We start from the raw sequence: 18,261 nt of genomic DNA on the forward strand, positions 1-18,261 counted from the left end.
CTGTCAGAGAGAAGCCTCTCTTGTTTCTGATTTGCCTCAATGATATTGAAGAGAGTATACTGGGACAGAATATAAAACTATTAAAGTATGCTGTTAGTATAAAGGTAGGTAAGAAGAATGGCTAACAATTGGGACCGAGCCATGCCACTTCAGAATGACATATCTCTTACACATATGGTTTGAAATATGGCAGCTGTAGTTTAATTTTGTTAAATGCAAGGTTTTGCATTTGGAAAAAAGAAATATGTGGGTGATATTCATACATGTAATTAATGGTCGTGCATAATGAGAAAGGTTTAGAAGTTATGCTTCAAGTAGATATGAAGTTTTTCCCTGTAGGAAGGCTAAAATCTGTCAATAATCACCAGGAACTTTGGAAATGTTATTATTTCCTGTTATAAATTGATGGTGAGACACTTGGAATATTGTATTCAGATATTGAAGTATCACCTAAAAAAAGAAAGTAGGCTAGCTAAATTTGTTGGAGTGCTAAGAGTTGTTTCTGTGAGGAGCATTTTAGATGTGTACTGCAGGGCCTGGAGATTAGACTCCCCAGGGGTGACCTAATAGAGGTGTTTAAGGCTCTTAAAGGAATAAGCAGAATGAATGAGGGCAGTACTTTCAATTGACATACATAACAGGTTAAGCAAGAACACAGATGCACAAAATTTTGGGACGCAATAGAAGATAAGATCTCATGAAGTTTATCTTCATGCAGCATGTTGTTAACAATTGGAATAAGTTGCCTACCAAAGTATAGCAGAGTGTCTCCCAGGGTGTAAGAGAGAATTGGTTAGTTAGTTTTTAGAACTATAAGTTTGCTTCCCTGCATCACTTGACCTGATTAATACTAATAATAGAATCTCCATAAGAGTAGAAATCCATAACGTTAAAAGACTTTATAAAAAGTATGGCATAACTAAGCATGGTACATTCAGAAAGAAGCTGCTACACATAAAGATTCTTTCTGTAAGTCAGTAAATCAATGATGATTCTGAGAGCATGTGCCATTGAGTTATAGTATATAGAGAATCATCGTTTAGACTTGTAAGCAGCTGTCAGTGATGATGTTGCTAATTATTTAATACACCAGTTAATCTCAGGTGATTTACATGTAAATATGTGTGCTTTTTTTTTTTTTTTTTTTTGATATGCTGCTTTATAAAATTTAACTTGCACTTACCCTGTTCTGTAATATATATAACATAAACCTTGTAATTTAATTTAGTACTCAAAAATATTCTGTTTATACAATCTTTTATAGGTTACACCAAAACCAAGTGGACAGAGAGTTCTTATTCCAGCCAGTTCTGTAAGTTCTATTGCCCAAATCAGGCCAAATACCACTCTTCCTGCAAATTCATTAGGACAGCTACCTTCAGGAACATTAATTCCTACAGGTGCAGGCATGCAGAGTTTTGTAATGGTTCCCGCCCAATATATAACACAGGTGAATATAAGTTTTTTATTTAAAATGTTGCTAAAGAATAAAAATTTGCTGTTGCTTGCCTTGTTGTTATTAGAATTTTTAGATTTCAGTCTACAGATTTTTCAATATTCTAATTTTACAGGAAGTAGTACCATCTGTTAGTCAAATGAGTAGTTGCTCCTAAGATGTAATGGATAAGGCATTGGGCTCTGAAGCCAGAGTGCGGGTTCAATCCCACCAAGGTTATTGCGAGTTTTTTTATTTATACAGTTTTTCTTTCCATCTTTCATTGTTTGTGTTTATATTTTTTTAGTATATATATTTATGGGTAGTGTTCTTTTGTCATTGTTGGAAGAAGAGAACTGATAATTAAATGCGGAAAGTGACCTAAGGAAGGAAATAACATTTGAATGTTACCTGAATGTAAAACTCATATTTATCAGATAGTGAAATAAAATTTTTATAGTTTTAATAAAGTTAAATAGTGAAAAATATCAAAATTTATGTAATCAGATCGAATATACCAAATTACTTTTTTTATTTTTATTATTTATATTCCCATATTTCATCATTTGTAATTATTTTCGGTCTACTGCCTGTATTTCATCATTTCTTTTCTTTTCTTTTTTTTTTTTTAACTTTTAATAATAAATGCAAACTACATGTAGTTTATATGGATATGTATAGTGTAGTTGTTTTTTTTTTTATGAAACCCCTAAACACGAGTGGTATTAGAACCTATAGTACTTAATACTGTGCATGAGTTGAAGGTTGAGAAGATGAAAGAAGACTTGTTGACATTAGACTTGAATTTCTGTAGATTGTAATTTTCAGGAAATACGTATGAAGAAAAGTTGTTCCAGAAAAGGAAAGTTCGATGAATAAATGAGGAAGAAGAAAAGTTTGTTCTGTAAGTTTGAAGTTGGACAGGAAAAAGGATGTTGACCGGTTGCAGAATGTGTTTGGACTGGTTTGGAAGAGAGAGCGGGAATTATAGAAGCCAATTCAGAAGAACAGTGCCCGTGGAAGTATCTATAGAAAAGGCATGCAGCAGAGATTTTTGTTAGAGATGAGTCATTAATTAACCTAACTGCCCTATATTGAATGGAATCTAGAAGCCTGAGAGAGGTATTGGGGGCACCGCACAGATATGGGAACAATATTCCATGGTAGGGTGAATTTGCGATTTGTACACAGCTGTTTGAAAGAAAAGTGATGCCTAGAGTGAAAGAGAAAACCCAGCTTTTTATATGCAGAGGAAGCAATATTTCTAATGTGCTTATGCCAAGAGAGATTAGAAGACAGGGTAATCTCCAGTAGAGATATATGATCTTGCCTAGAAATCAGAGTGTCATTGAAGATAAGCCCAAGAGCAGAAGAATCCTTTTTTGTGAGACATAAGCCATGATGTCCATCATAACCTAAAAGTCATCAGTCATACTGCATGATGGAAGAGATGGGGAAGGGTTGACCGGAACTTAGCTCTGGAGACTAAACATGGGTTCCACCATTCAAGCTTCCAATAAGCAAAGTGGTGGTATTGCACCGGTTGATGAGAGTCATTTACCACCTAGTATTGCCTGGTAAGACAGAGGGACACCATTCCTCCATGTGGTGTGGGTGCCACACCTCGACCCCTGCTTATGTTGGTTCACACCTGGGTGGTCACCCACAGTGTGGTTGTGCATGGAGATTATACCCAGGATTAATAACAGTCCCACCATTGTGAAAGTGCAAGCAGAGGATTTGGCTGTCACAGACCATCCGGACTTCGCCAAAATTGGATCCACTTCACTTGAGTGTCACCCGAATATCAGTTCCATCAGTATTTTAGACTTCCAGGTAGCAAGTACAGCTTGTCTGGCATATCCGAGAGAATGTCTGTGACAACTTCAAGGACCATACTTAACTTAGAATTAGATTTTAATATCAGAAACTAGAAATCTATAGATATTATTTTATGTGCTTTCCTCCACTTGAGATGACATTCTGAAAATGGAGGACTGCATGCGACACAGTTTTGCGTAGCATATCATTGGGGACGTTGGCTACATGCTGTTTAATGCTTGCTTTCGAATCGACAAGTGTCTGTATGCCGCCACGGTAAACTCTGTCTTTCAGGTATCCCCATAGCCAGAAATCACAGGGATTGAGATCTGCTGTCGGTCTGGGGCACCTCCGTAGCCAGGTGGGCTCCTGCCCACCTGGCTAGGGAGCAGCTAAGAAGCACCTGGCTAAGAAGCATGTGCTAGGTGGCCAGGAGCCCACCTAGCACATGCTTCTTGATTAGACCAGGGTTCGAGCCCTTGACCACCAAATATGGAGGATGCGGAAAGGTCAGAGAATGAACCCCGCATATCCCAGGAGCAATATGGCTTTAGTTGCTAATGCTACTAAAAACCAAATAAATAACAACAACTGTCAGGCAGGGCTGAACTGCAGAAACTCTCTAGAAATGATACGATCATTTCCGAATGTTGAACGGAGCAGTTCCTTCACGCAAGGTGGGATATGGGGAGGGACGCCGCACCACCTTGCATGAACACTGCAGTCTCCAAGCATTGCTTTTCTTTCAGAGCAGAAATAATGTGATCTCTTAGAAGATCGCAGTATAGTGCACTAGTTATTGTACACCTTACTGGGCCATAAGGTATAGACTCTTCAAAGAAAAATGTTCAGATTATAAACTCTGCTGTGAATCTACACCATTCTGTAATGTATGGACTTTGTAGTGGTCTTTCATGCACTGCAGGTGGACGAGAAGTTCCCCATATTCGGCAGTTTTGTGCATTTACAGCCCCATGAAGAGTGAAATGTGTCTCATCAGACCACAAGATCATTCGAGCCCGTGTATCTTCAAGTTCCATATGAGCCAGAAATCGTAGAGCAAAGTCTATTCATTGTTGACGATCAGAAGATTTTAGTTTTCGCACTATGTGAATCTTGTACAGGAACCAGCTTAAAATTATTCGAAGCACTTTATGTACAGTAGACCAAGGAAGGTTCAAGTCTCTTGACACACCTCTGGCACTACTGACTGACAGTGTTTTGCATTCTGACCATTGCAATCACCATTTTGTCCACTACCTCTGTTCCGATACGTGATCATCCCCTGCCTGGAATTACACTTAACTCCCCATGCGGTCACTTCAAATTTGTTTATTAGTTTTCGAAGTCCCACTGATATCAAAGGTCCTTTACGCAAATCTTTAAGTTTCCGATATTCTTGTAGTGCTGCATTAGCATTACTATTATTCTGGTAGAACAGTTTTACTAAAAGAGCAGGTTCCTTTTTTGTAAGAGCCATAATGGTTATTGACATTGGCCTTTCAGCTTTTATGTAACAGGATGTCATTTGCGTAAGCAGCATGTCTTGAAGTGAATGACAACTTTTACATGTGTGCGACTCCGTTTTTCCCCTGGTGGCAGAAATTTGAACAAATTTTTTTTCTTCTACAAATCATAGAAGAAAAAAAAATTTTTTCTTCTACCCACCGATTTTTCCCAGTGCTAGCTCTGTTTTGACGCGAGGATCTCCTGAATAGAGAAACTTATTTTATAACCGCCAGGTATATATCAGTGTATTGGGTAAGGGTCAGCATCCCTACGCAAAACACTGATCATATGTATAGATATATATATATATATATTTTATTTTTTTTTTGAAAGGGTCCGTATATCCCAGTAGTTTGGGAACCACTGGAAATAAAGGATTTCATCCCTACAAGAATAATTTCACTGATATGATCTGAGCAAAGGTTGACATCAGGCGATTTGAAATAGTAATTCGACAAAGGAAAGGAAGAAAAGAAATCTTGCAGATCATCCCATTTTGCATCCTTGTAATGCCAAACAACACAAGGTTGAGAATTGCGATGAGAGAAAGCCTCCATTGAAGAGTAGACCATCACCAAGTTGTGGTCAGAGGTGTCTAGAGGACCACTCACCTCAACTGTGTACTTAGAATGGTTGTTTGCGAGAAAAAAATCAAGCATGTTGGCCATGTGGTTTGGATGTCTGATATTCTGGTAGATAAATGAACAATATGTACGAGATCATTAGTAATTGCAAAAAAAAAAACTACAGCATCTCGACCAACTGGGTCCATGTGATAGAAAATGGAAGCCAGCTAGTTGTGAACATTAAAATCACCATGGAAAATTACCTCACTGTTAGGAAAGTTGTACTGGAGAAAGTCAAGTTTCAAAGAGAGGAAGTGAAAGAGTTCCAAGTAACTAGTTGAGTTTGAAGAATGATAGAGGCAACAGATGAATTTGACAGAATGTGGTAGAGAGATTTTAAGCTAGAGAAGATTGAAAAGAGTAGATTCAAAATTACTGTCTCTGACAGGGAATATCAGAGCAGACATAAGCACAAGTACCACCCTTGAAGCAAAAGGAATCATGCAACGAATAATTAGGACAACTGAGATGAGCATTGGTGGTTGAATCAACTGATAATTGGAATTCTGTCAGAAAAGTACGTGGAGGTTTGGCAGAGTGTATTTGGAGATTGATATCATAGAGATTGGAACTAGGATCGTGTATACTGTATTTGCGAAATGAACAAGGAAGTGTTTGGGAGGTTTAGATCTTTTGCAGATAAGTTTGTTGTATTAGTTTGACAGTTCATGATATATTGAGTAGTAAGAAAAGGTTGGGAGGACATGTGGTATGAAGTACAAGTGACCCCCGCTTAATGCTGATAATTCGTTCCAGAAAGACAGAGTGTTAAGTGAATCCGCGTTAAGCAAGCACCGCTTTCTCATAAGGTAACATATGTATTTGTAAGTTGTGGTCGGTGCCATAGGATATTTCCTAATCAATAATAAACGGTAGTGAAAAGATGCACAAATATCGGTCAAAATATTTAATATTCAAATATTTGTACATATAAAATATTCTGGATTACATACATTTATAATTATGTGGTAACTACTTACTTATCAAAATTAAACTTAAAATTCCAATTAAAATCATGAATTTAATTTAATTGATGAATTTAATCATGAAAAATGTGTCGATTTTGGGTTGAACTTTGTCCCTCTTCTAAATAAACTAAAAGGGGTACTAATTTTAAATCCCCCGCAGCGTTACCACCCAACAATAAAGTCACCCAATCCTTCGCCACTTTGAAGCCTGGCACGTTTTTTTCTTCTTTCAATATGAAACTTCTTTTAGGCATTCGTTTCCACAAAAGTCCTGCTTCATCTATGTTATAAACTTGTTAAGAAGTATAACACATAATACCCCTCTTCAATAATTTAACAAGTTCTTTTTTGAAAGTTTCAGCTCCTTGATCTGCACTTGCGGCTTCTCCCTAGATTTTAAATCTATTCAACAAGCCCTTACCAGTTTTAAATGGTTCCACATTTTTTTTTTTAGGTGAGTTTTCTTCAGATCATCATATTGGCTAATCTCTCTCTCTCTCTCTCTCTCTCTCTCTCTCTCTTTTTTTTTTTTTTTTAATAATATTTAACTTAACTGAATTCTGCATTGGATATTATCTTCAATAAAATTAGTTAGTCTTTCCATTTCAATCCTAATAGCCGGCCTAGCCATAGTTGCTTGCAGTGGAACAGCTATCTTTCCCGCTGCTAAAATTAATTCTTTATTTTTTTATAATTGTTCTTACAGTTAAACTTGCAAGTCCTAAATTATGGCACACATCCGCTTGTCGTTGACTGGAATCGATTCGCTTCAAAACACCTAATTTAATTTTCAAATTCAGTCTTTTTCTTAGATTTATAGTCTTCGTACTGCGCCCAGACGTTGTTGCTTTTTCATTCTTATCGGCCATTATTAACTCTTCGAAAATGTAATTGCATTGGTTGCATTAATTACGATACAATGTTCAAGTAAACTGTCCGTTATGCACAATGTCTAATACTGTACTGAGTTATGACTAGACTTCGGATAAATGCATATAATGCAAATATTACAAGCAATATACTTGATCATTTTTTAAAATGTTGATCTCGGCACTACGTAACAAGTCACTGTACTGCAATTAAATTAGCGTGCGAGAAAATTTCACTGGGTGTGGGAAAATTTCTCAAGTCGGCATGGGAAATGTTTTAATGCTGTTTGCTATTCATTTTCAAGCTATCGACTCCATCAAATGAAACGACTTCGTTAAATATACCAAAAATGCAATCTGTAAAAGAGCATTATAGTGATCTGTGACAGCAGTATAATCAGATACGGGTTATAAAATAAGAACAGTGTTATAGCGAATCAGCGTAAAGGAACCACGTTATAACAAGGGCCTGCTGTAATTAAATTTTTGGATATGACCTATACATGGCAAGAATATACCCAGCTCCTTGACATATCTTGGCCTTGACAATGCCTTCTGCATACACACTACTTTGATCTCCTCCATTCACTGTTTGGCAGAGTAGAGGGAGTGAGATTATACACTAGCTCAGGGCTTCTTAAACGTTTTTCATTCACGACCCCATTTATGATTGCGAGTTTCTTGGCGACCCCATATAAATATAAAAGAAAGATAAATTAATATTTTTTGATGATTTATTTATTAGGTAACAATATACATATACATATGAAAATATATAGTTTTAGAATTCGTTTTGAAACATACAAAAATCTAAAATTAAAAATTGCACAAAAAATTGTAAAATTGTATTTATTATAGTTACAAAAATTATATGCCCTATTTTTCATCAAAATTGCATTTTTTGCAATAACATAAATAAAAGGGGATTCTGACCATCTTAGTTCGCTCGAATATATTCGAACGCAGTCGTTGAGTGGTAAGTATTAAATTTAAATTAAAGTAAAAAATTTAATGAGATGGATGTGCCTGTTTTTTATTGCATAACAAATTAAATCTTGGTGGAATGTTTGACACTGCTGGACGTAAAACCTCTTCAACATTTTTTAGCGCTGAACGATACTGGGATTTAATATGTGTTAAAGCTGAGAAAGTAACTTCACATAAATATGTGGTGTTGAATGGCAGAAGTACATTTAACGGCATATCAGCGATTGTGGGAAATTCAGTTCTAGTTCCGATCCAGAATTCAGTCAAGGACTTTTTTTGAAATTGTAGTTTTAAGTTTGAGTCACTCGAAAGCTCAGCAAATTCCTCTTGAGCTTTAAGTGGCAGGTGATCAATCTCACTTAAGCCAATCCAAAACGGCTTTTGAATCCAAACTATTTTTTGGAAATCAATATTTAATATAAAATATGTACGGAACTGTGTTTCTAGCGCTTTTAAGTGATCTACAATAATTTTTGCAATAAAAGTTTTACAATGAATTTTCTCGATTATAAAATTGTCGACACTGGAAAACATTTCGAACGAATTTTTTTCTACCCTACTTTTCCAAATGTTGATCTTTTTGATAAAACTTTCAATTTTATCATTCGAAGTAAATATATCGCAATTTTTTCCGTGGAGAGACAAGTTGAGATCGTTTAATTTCACAAAAATATCTGACAAATAACACAGCTTGGATAGCCATAAGTCATTTTGAAAAAAAGCAGCAAGTTCACATTTTCGTTCGGTTAAAAATATTTCGATCTCGTCCTTTAATAGCAATAATCTTCTTAAACTTTGACCTCTTGACAACCATCTCACTTCTGCATGTAATAATAAAGTTGTGTAGTTGGAATCCGTATCCTTACAGAGATTTGAAAATAAGCGGCTGTTAAGGGCATGGCTCTTAATAAAATTTATAATCTTAACAGCATCCTGAAGCACATCGTTCAATTCTGGTGCTAATTTTTTTGCTGCAAGGGCCTCTCGGTGAATAAGGCAGTGAGTAAAAGTTATATGATCATAATGAGCAGCTTGAAAAAATGATTTAAAACCAAAATTTTTGCCGGTCATCGCTCTTGCACCATCTGTGCATATTCCACAGCAATTTTTCCATTCTAAACCTTCAGTTTTTAAAAATTCGTCAACTTTACAATATATGTCTTTCCCTGTAGTACGGTCTTCCATAGGACGACAAAATAACAATTCTTCCTCCATGCTTTCTTTATAAACGTACCTGACATATACTTACAACTGAGCCAATTTAGTAATATCAGTTGTTTCGTCCAACTGAATTGAAAATTTTGGGCTTTCTTTAATTCTTGTAATAAGTTGCACTAATTGGTCCTTGTTAATATCAGAAATTCTATTCGAGACAGTGTCGTTCGACAAAGGAATTTTTCGAATATCATCGCCATATTTATTTCCATGTAGTATTTCTACCATTTTAATAGCAGCAGGTAATACAAGATCTTCTCCAATGGTGAACGGCTTTTTATTTTTAGCAATACAGTATGAAACTTCATATGACGCTAGTAAACATTTTTCACTAACGGTTATAAATTTTTCAAAGGATTTTTTTTCTTTATTTAAAGATTTATACAGTCTTTCTAGTCAGATTTGTACAGGGGCTTAGAGGGGAACAGGTATCCTGTGTGTTATCAGACACTCAGCCTAAAACACTGATGGATCCAATATCTCTCTATTACAGAAGATTTAGGAGAAGTCCGGTTGGCCTGCCTCCCTAAAATCCACTCATGCACACCTTCTCGATGGTAAGCCCTGTTACGTCACTTAGGTGGCAACGAACGTGTAGAGTGGTTCTCTTCAAGACGCCTGGTCAGCGTGAAGAGGAAAAGACCAAACTCTCCAGCAATGAGAGCACAACAATACAAATGGCCCTCAGTCCCCAGCAGCTTTCACTCTCCCTCTTACGGCAGCGAGAGGATCAGAGTGGAAGCAGAGGGTGCTAAGAATCTCTGGGTACGACCAGGCTGCCATGCACGGAAATTGAACTTGGCCTGTTATAACGTACGATCACTCATCGGTGAAGACAGGATATTAGAGCTGGAAAAGGAATTAGAAAATGTGAATTGGAATATCATCGGTTTGGCTGAAACAAGAAGAAGAAATGAATCACTTATAAGTTTATCAAGTGGAAATCTGCTGTACACCAATGGAAACAGTGAAAGGAGTGAAGGTGGAGTTGGGTTTCTGGTCCATAAAGATTTTAAAAACAACATTTTGGAATTCAAAAGTACGTCACCAAGGGTGTCAAGACTAATACTCAAGATTTCTAAGAGGTACAAGCTGAAGATTATAATGATTTATGCACCAACATCGAGCCATGATGATGAAGAGGTTGAAGAAATGTACACTGAAATTGAGAGTCTTCTAGATGAGCAGAAAACCCACTACACTATTATTATGGGGGACTTCAATGCTAAGGTTGGAAAAAGGCAAAACAGCGCAGAAAGAGGAACTATAGGAAATTTTGGAATTGGTGAAAGAAATAAAAGAGGTGAAAGACTTGTGGAATTTGCAGAATCTCAAGGAATGTCAGTAATGAACACTTTTTTCAAGAAAAGGGTGAACAGAAAGTGGACATGGAAGAGTCCAAATGGATTAACAACTAATGAAATCGACTTCATCCTCACTAACAGAAGATATATTGTGAATGATGTTACCGTCCTGAATAAGGTAAATGTTGGAAGTGATCACAGAATGGTAAGATGTACACTTGATATAGATGTAGGAAAGGAAAGGAAAAAACTGACTCGAGTAAATAATACAAAGGTCTTTGAAATAACAGAGGAGGAGAAAAAGCAGTATGTACTGGAACTGAAGAACAAGTTTGAGCTTCTGCAGACTGCTCAGGACCAAGATATCGACGAGGAATATTACAACTTTCTGAAAGTGATAAAGCCCAAGAAACCTATAGGGAAACAGAAATCCAAAGAAGAAAAAATTAGTCAAGAAACACTTGTCATGATGAACCAAAGACGGCAAATGAAGAGCAAGAAAAACACTGACAGGGAGAAAATTGAGTATACTGAGTTATGCAAAGCCATTAGAAAGAGACTCAGAGAGGACATAAGAAGATTTAACACAAGAAAAGTAGAACAAGCATTAAGGGAAAACAAAGGATTTAAATCAGCAGCCATGAGCAGTAATACAGAAAGACAAATGATACTGAAACTGAAGAATAGCGATGATGTACTTATAAACAGCAGAGAAGGCATAATTCAAATAGCAGAAGACTACTATAGAGAATTATACAAGGAGCGAGGGAATGATACCAGCAGTGGGGAACATGGATTGCAAAGTAGCAACACATACGACATACCCGGTATTCTTCCTGATGAGGTAGAACATGCATTGAAGAAAATGAAGAATCGGAAAGCCCCGGGGGAAGATGAAGTTACTGTAGAGTTGTTAAAATTGGGAGGAAGAGACATAACACAAAAACTGGCAAGGCTCTTCACAAAGTGCATTAGAAAAGGTGTGATGCCTAAGCAGTGGAATAATGCAATCATAGTTTTGCTGCATAAGAAAGGAGATAAATCAGAAATTGGAAATTATAGACCAATTAGCTTGTTATCCCATATCTACAAGTTGTTCACAAGGGTCATTACTAACAGATTAGAAAGAATACTTGATGAGAATCAACCGAAAGAGCAAGCTGGCTTTAGGACAGGATTCTCAAATATGGATCACCTTCACGTAATATCACAGCTAATGGAGAAAGCAAATGAATATAAAACACCATTATGTCTGGCATTTGTGGATTATGAAAAGGCATTTGACTCCATACAGCATAAGGCAATGTTTCGGGCACTGGAAAGACAAGGCATAGATACTCCATATATTATGATTTTGAAGAAAATATATGAGAGTGCTACCTCCTTTATTAGACTAGACAAAGACAGTAGCAAACTTAAAATCGAGAAAGGAGTTCGACAAGGAGACACAATATCTCCGAAGCTGTTTACTGCTGCCCTTGAGGAAGCTTTCAGAAGATTAGACTGGTCGCAGAAAGGAGTCAATGTGAACGGAGAGTACCTAAACCATTTACGATTTGCAGATGACATTGTGGTCATAAGCCACGATCCCAAAGAATTAGAGGAAAATCTTAATCAGTTATGCACAGTTAGTAAGGATTTTGGACTAAAGATGAATATGGCTAAAACAAAAGTAATGATGAACAAGTATGCCACGGAAAGGGAAATAATGATTGAAGGAGCAGTAATTGAAAAGGTGGAGTCATATACTTATCTGGGACAAGTTATTAGCTGTAATAATGATAAATGGCTGGAAGTCAAGAGAAGAATAAATTTTGGATGGATAGCATTCAGGAAATATAGTCACATACTGAAAAGCAATATCCCAGTTTGTCTGAAACGTAAAATAATGAACCAATGTATACTCCCCACCATGACTTATGGAAGTGAAACTTGGGCACTCACCAAAAGAATGGAAGAGAAGCTAAGAACTACACAGCGAAGAATGGAACGAATTATATTGGGAATCAGACTGTTAGATAAGAAGAGAAACACATGGATTAGGCAGCAAACTCAAGTAAAGGACATTCTTATCAAAACTAAAGAACTAAAATGGTCTTGGGCAGGACACATAGCTAGAAGACATGATGACAGATGGACTAAGAAAATAACAGAATGGTACCCAAGAGGAGCTAGAAGAAAACCTGGAAGACAAAGGCGGAGATGGATAGATGAAATTCATGAGTTTTTGAGTAGTAAATGGATGGCCAGTGCTCAAAACAGAAGGAACTGGAAAGTTGCTGGAGAGGCCTTCATCCTGCAGTGGATTGAAAATGGCTGATGATGATGATGACAGTCTTTCAAAATATTCTTTTGGTTTATTGACATACGAAACATGCTTTGATTCAAGATGTCTTTTTAATTTTAATGGTTTCATACTCTCCGGAGCCAATAATTCATTGCAGATCAAACAAAGAGGTTGTTCATTACCCTTACAATTTTGAAATGTAAAGCCAAATTGAAGAAAAGACTCATCATATTTTCTTTTTCGCACATAAGATGCCTGTTTTTCAATACAGGCATACCTCGGTTAACGTTACCTCTGATAACGAAGCCTCGATATAACGAAGTCCGCAATTTCAAGCCCCATTTAACATAAAGAAACGCAATTTCTTTGGAAACTAAACTAAATATCGTACGACGTGTTGAAAGCGGCGAAAGAAAATCCGATGTGGCACATTCTTTAGGATCAGCGCAATCAACTTTAACAACCATACTAAGTCAATCAGAAAAAATAAAACAGTCTGCTCAGAATTGTACAGATGTTACAGCGGCAAAATTAACTCGCTTAAGGAATCCAATTTTAGAAAAAATGGAGAAAATGTTAAGTTTGTGGATAGATGATATGTCACAACGTCATATGCCTTTAAGTCAAATGGTGATTCAAGAAAAAGCATTATTTTTGTTTAATCACCTGAAATCTAAACAAACTGAAGAAATTACGGAAACCTTTAGGGCTTCTCGTGGTTGGTTCGAGAAATTTAAAAAAACGGGCCAGGATTCATAGTGTAAAATTAACAGGAAAAGCTGCAAATAAGTTTCCAGAAAAACTAAAGGAAATAATTGAACGTGAAAATTTTCCACCAAATTTGGTGTTCAATGTTGACGAAAGCGGTTTGTTCTGGAAACGGCTACCAACAAAAAGCTTCATTTCTATTGAAGAAAAATCAGCTGCTGGGTTCAAAGCAGCCAAAGACCGTTTATCGTTACTCTTTGGATCAAATGCCTCTGGCGATTATAAATTAAAATTGTTATTAGTTTACCATTCAGAAAATCCGAGGGCGTTAAAAGGTAACATAAAAATGAATTTACCTGTAATATGGAAAGCAAATAGAAAAGCGTGGGTTACCAAGGAGTTATTTACTGATTGGTTTGTTAACCACTTTTGTCCTGAAGTAAAACGGTATTGTCAAAAAAACAACTTTGAAGAAAAAGCTCTTTTGTTGTTAGACAATGCTCCGGGACATCCTACTGATCTTAACACGTTGGACACATGCATTCCTGTCAAAGTTGTGTTTCTTCCAGCAAACACAACTTTCCTGATTCAACCATTGGATCAGGGAGTAATAGCATCATTTAAAGCTTATTATCTGCGTTGAATTTTAAGCAATTTACCTGAACTAGAGGATAAAGAGGAAATGACAGTTAAAACTTTTTGGAAAAACTACACCATTAAAAACGCAATTGAAAACATTGATAGTTCTTGGAAAGAAGTCACTAAGAAATGCTTAAATGGAGTTTGGCGCAAAATATGGCCAGAAGTTGTACTAGAAGAAGAAAATAACATCAAAGAAATTAGAAATGAAGTTATCCAGATGGCTCAATCAATAGGTTTCGAAAATGTCGATGAAGAGGATGTTAGAAATTTATTGAATGCAGAAGATGATGGTTTTTCAGTGGAAGATTTAGAAAACCTTGTTAGCAACGAAGACAAAGATAATGAAGGCGAAGTTAAAGAAGTTCCTGCCGAAAAAGTGTTAACAACCAAAGATTTAAAAAGGTGCTTAAATGATATTGAAAACGTTTTAAATTTTTTTAGTGAAAATGATCCTGATTTAGGAAGAAGTGTTATAGTTAAGCGATCAGTGTTAAATGCAGTAACTCCGTATAGGCAATTGTTAAATGAAAGAGAAAAAAAGCATAAACAATCAACTTTAACCTCATATTTTAAAATGTGATTTCACTTTGTATGTAAGTTGACTGTTTATTTAATAAAACTTTTCTTTGTTCGAAAAAAAGCTTTTCATTTTCTTTACGTAGGAACGTATCCCTATTCTGGCCATAGTATTTTTACCTCTGAAAACGAAGTTTCGCTTAACGAAGTAATTTCGTGGAACGCATCCTATTCGTTAATCGAGGTATGCCTGTATTTTGTCCTGCCTGAGAAGAGTTTGTAGCATTATTATCTGCGTCATTGCTATTCTTATTTAAGTTCAGCCATTTATCCATGGCCAAAAATTATTTTGATCCTAAAATACAATAAATATATAAAAATAACATATTGCATATAATAATTGATTTATTAATTACCGAATAAATAAAAAAAACTAAAATCTCGTTACGGCGGAACACTGACAATTGACTACACTAGAAGAGCGTCAATACTACACTAGTTCACATTACAGTCAGTGTTATTGAATCAGAGTCTCGCTGCACGTGTGCGCGCGCATTCCCCCCTTTGTTTGTGTGCAGGTGTGTGAGTGTGACTCTGCACAAATACACATCTAGATGTTATAAAATCGTGTATTTAAATATTTGACATTAAAATCTCTCGCGACCCCAGAATTTTGCTACGCGACCCCAAATGGGTTCGCGACCCATAGTTTAAGAAGGCCTGCACTAGCTGATCTGGGAGCCTCCTAGAGAGGTTGGTCCATTGGACTATCTAGTGCAGCGTTTCCAAAACATTTTTAGTCACAGAACACTTTTCGTCTCACAACATATTCGCAGAACACTTACAAAACACAAGTTTAGTGGTAGCCAAAGAACTGTTTGCTAATATTTTATTACATATGATGCACTGTGCATCAGGGCATCTTTATTTCCAACACACGTAAAGCCGAGATTCAAATAACTCAATCATACTTTTGTTTTGGTCTTTTATTAGTTGGTTCCTGTTTTTTCACTTCGGATTTTTGGGGAATGAAAGGCTGCGATTGTTCACCCTCCCTCACTTTGAAGTGTGACAACACTTCAAAGTGAGGAATACGGTTGAATTTGAAAGTGTCTGCAATTCTGCCCAGACACGATAGGAGGGAGTATATGATGAGAGCCTTGTCGATCAATTCGGCCCTGGAAAGATTGTGCAAGGCTCAAGGGGTAGAATTTTTTTCAGCCTGGACTGTACTTGTTAACAGGAGAGATTGCTTCTACAGGGATGGGATACACTTAAATAGAAAGGGTGCAAGAATATTTGCTGATGCTATCGAGGCAGTGTTAGGTGGGTCGGAAAACTGCTAGCTTGGGGGGGGGGTACAAAGACGAATAGATTAACAGTAGCCACTGGCAGAGGTGAAAGAGATTCTTGCACTGCTTCTATTGGAATGAACAGAAGCCTGAAAAACAAGATTCAGAATATTTCAGCGACTGCTGGGAGTCATTGCGGTACAAGTAAACACATGGGTTGTGTTTAGGGTAGCTAAGAATAGAAATAGGTGCATGTATACTTGCGTGTACACCAATGCTAGGAGTTTAGTAAATAAATTTGATGAATTTGAGGTATTGCTCAAAACATCAAAGGCAGATATTGTTGGGATATCAGAGACTTGGTGTCACACAGATATAAGGAATGCAGAACTGGAATTTGGGGAGTACAACGTCTACAGAAAGGATAGACAGGATATGAAGGGGGGGGGTTGTGCTATTAGTTAAGAAACACATAAAATCCAAGGAAGTGAAGCCAGTGGACATTGCTGGACAGTGCAGTGTCGAGTCAGTTTGGTGTGACATAAGCATTGGGAGATCAAAATTGAGAGTAGGAGTGTGCTATAGGCCTAATGACTCTGATGAGTATAATAAGAAACTGTACAGGGAAATAGAGAGGGCCAGTAATTCAGAGAGTCTTATAATGGGAGATTTTAATTTCCCAGATATTGACTGGAATTTGGGGGCTGGTCACTCACACACTAGAAAGGCTTTTGTGGATTTATTAGATGATTGTTTTCTACATCAGAATGTTCGGGAGGCAACTAGAGGGAGGAATACTCTTGATTTGATTATCAGCAGTGATTCTTCATGCATTAAGAATCTGCAGATAAATGACCCACTAGGTGGCATTGATCACAGTGTGCTGAAGTGGGATTTACTCAAAGAGGTAACTACCATTAGGGGTAAAGGGAAGGGTTATTGCTTTTGTAAGGGCGACTACGATGGACTGAGACAGTATTTAAATTCTATACAGTGGGACCAACTGATGATGTTACCAACAGAAAATGCAAAATGGGAAGCATTCAAAGAACTTATCTTGGAAGCTACTAGGCTTTACATACCAACTAAGAAATATTGTTCAAAGTTTAGGCCTAAATGGATGTCAGATGAACTGATGAGGCATATGGCAGAGAAGAAACATGCATGGGATACATACAAATTAACACATGACACAGAAGCCTATGATAGATACAAGTTGATCTGTAACCAAGTTACAAAGGAGGTTAGGTAGGAGAAGGCAGATTACGAGAAATCTTTAGCAAGGGATGCAAATAAAAACAGCAAAGAAATCTCTACTTATGTAAACTCTAGAAGTAAGGGGATGAATCAGATTGGTCCACTTGATATCGATGGGTCAACTGTTGCGGATCCTGCTCACGTAGCTAACAAACTAAATGAATATTTTGCATCGACATTCACACCTGAGGAGTTATTTAGCGAGGGGAAAGCCAGAGGTGTATTGAACTCTAGCAGTAAGCTAGAGAATCTTGTAATAACTGAGAGTAAAGCGGAGGAGAAATTGTTGAAGATAAACACAAGAAAGGCACCCGGGGTGAATGGGATCTATCCAGTTATATTAAAGGAGGCAGCAGAGGAAGTAAGCAAACCTTTAGCCATAATTATGAGAGCTTCCTTGGACTCAGGGGAGGTACTCACAGACTGGAGATGTGCAAATGTGACCCCAATTCACAAAGGAGGATCAAAGGCTGACACATGCAATTATAGACCTGTGAGTTTAACTTCTGTTCCAGGAAAATTAATGGAGGCACTAGTTAAAGAAGCACTTCAGGATCATCTTGACAAGACTTCAGTTATAGCTCGGACACAGCATGGTTTTGTTAAGGGGAAGTCTTGCCTGACCAATTTAATTGGATACTATGATGCAGTCACAAAGGAACTGGATGCAGGGAATAACTTTGATGTTATATACTTGGATCTTAGAAAGGCTTTTGATACTGTTGCACATGGAAGACTGCTGCACAAATTGGAGCAGTGTGACATTGGAGGCAAATTGCTGCTGTGGATAAAGGGGTGGCTGAGGGGGAGAAGACAGAGAGTGGT

At 37.0% G+C, this 18,261-nt stretch overlaps 1 protein-coding gene across 3 annotated transcripts in view; it reads left to right on the forward strand.

Moving 5' to 3' along the window:
* LOC150083665 (protein lin-54 homolog) overlaps positions 1 to 18,261 on the forward strand; it is a 270,775-nt gene that overhangs the window by 159,938 nt on the left and 92,576 nt on the right. For all 3 annotated transcript variants that reach the window (XM_090378108.1, XM_090378106.1, XM_090378107.1), the window contains exon 6: positions 1,265 to 1,450. In XM_090378108.1, the coding sequence (XP_090234234.1) occupies positions 1,265 to 1,450 (186 nt within the window). The remainder of the gene's footprint in view (positions 1 to 1,264; positions 1,451 to 18,261) is intronic.

The sequence above is a fragment of the Mastigoproctus giganteus genome, chromosome 7, assembly GCF_048544385.1.
Source record: "Mastigoproctus giganteus isolate SK-2022 chromosome 7, ASM4854438v1, whole genome shotgun sequence".
In the NCBI taxonomy this organism is placed as follows: Eukaryota; Metazoa; Arthropoda; class Arachnida; order Uropygi; family Thelyphonidae; genus Mastigoproctus; species Mastigoproctus giganteus.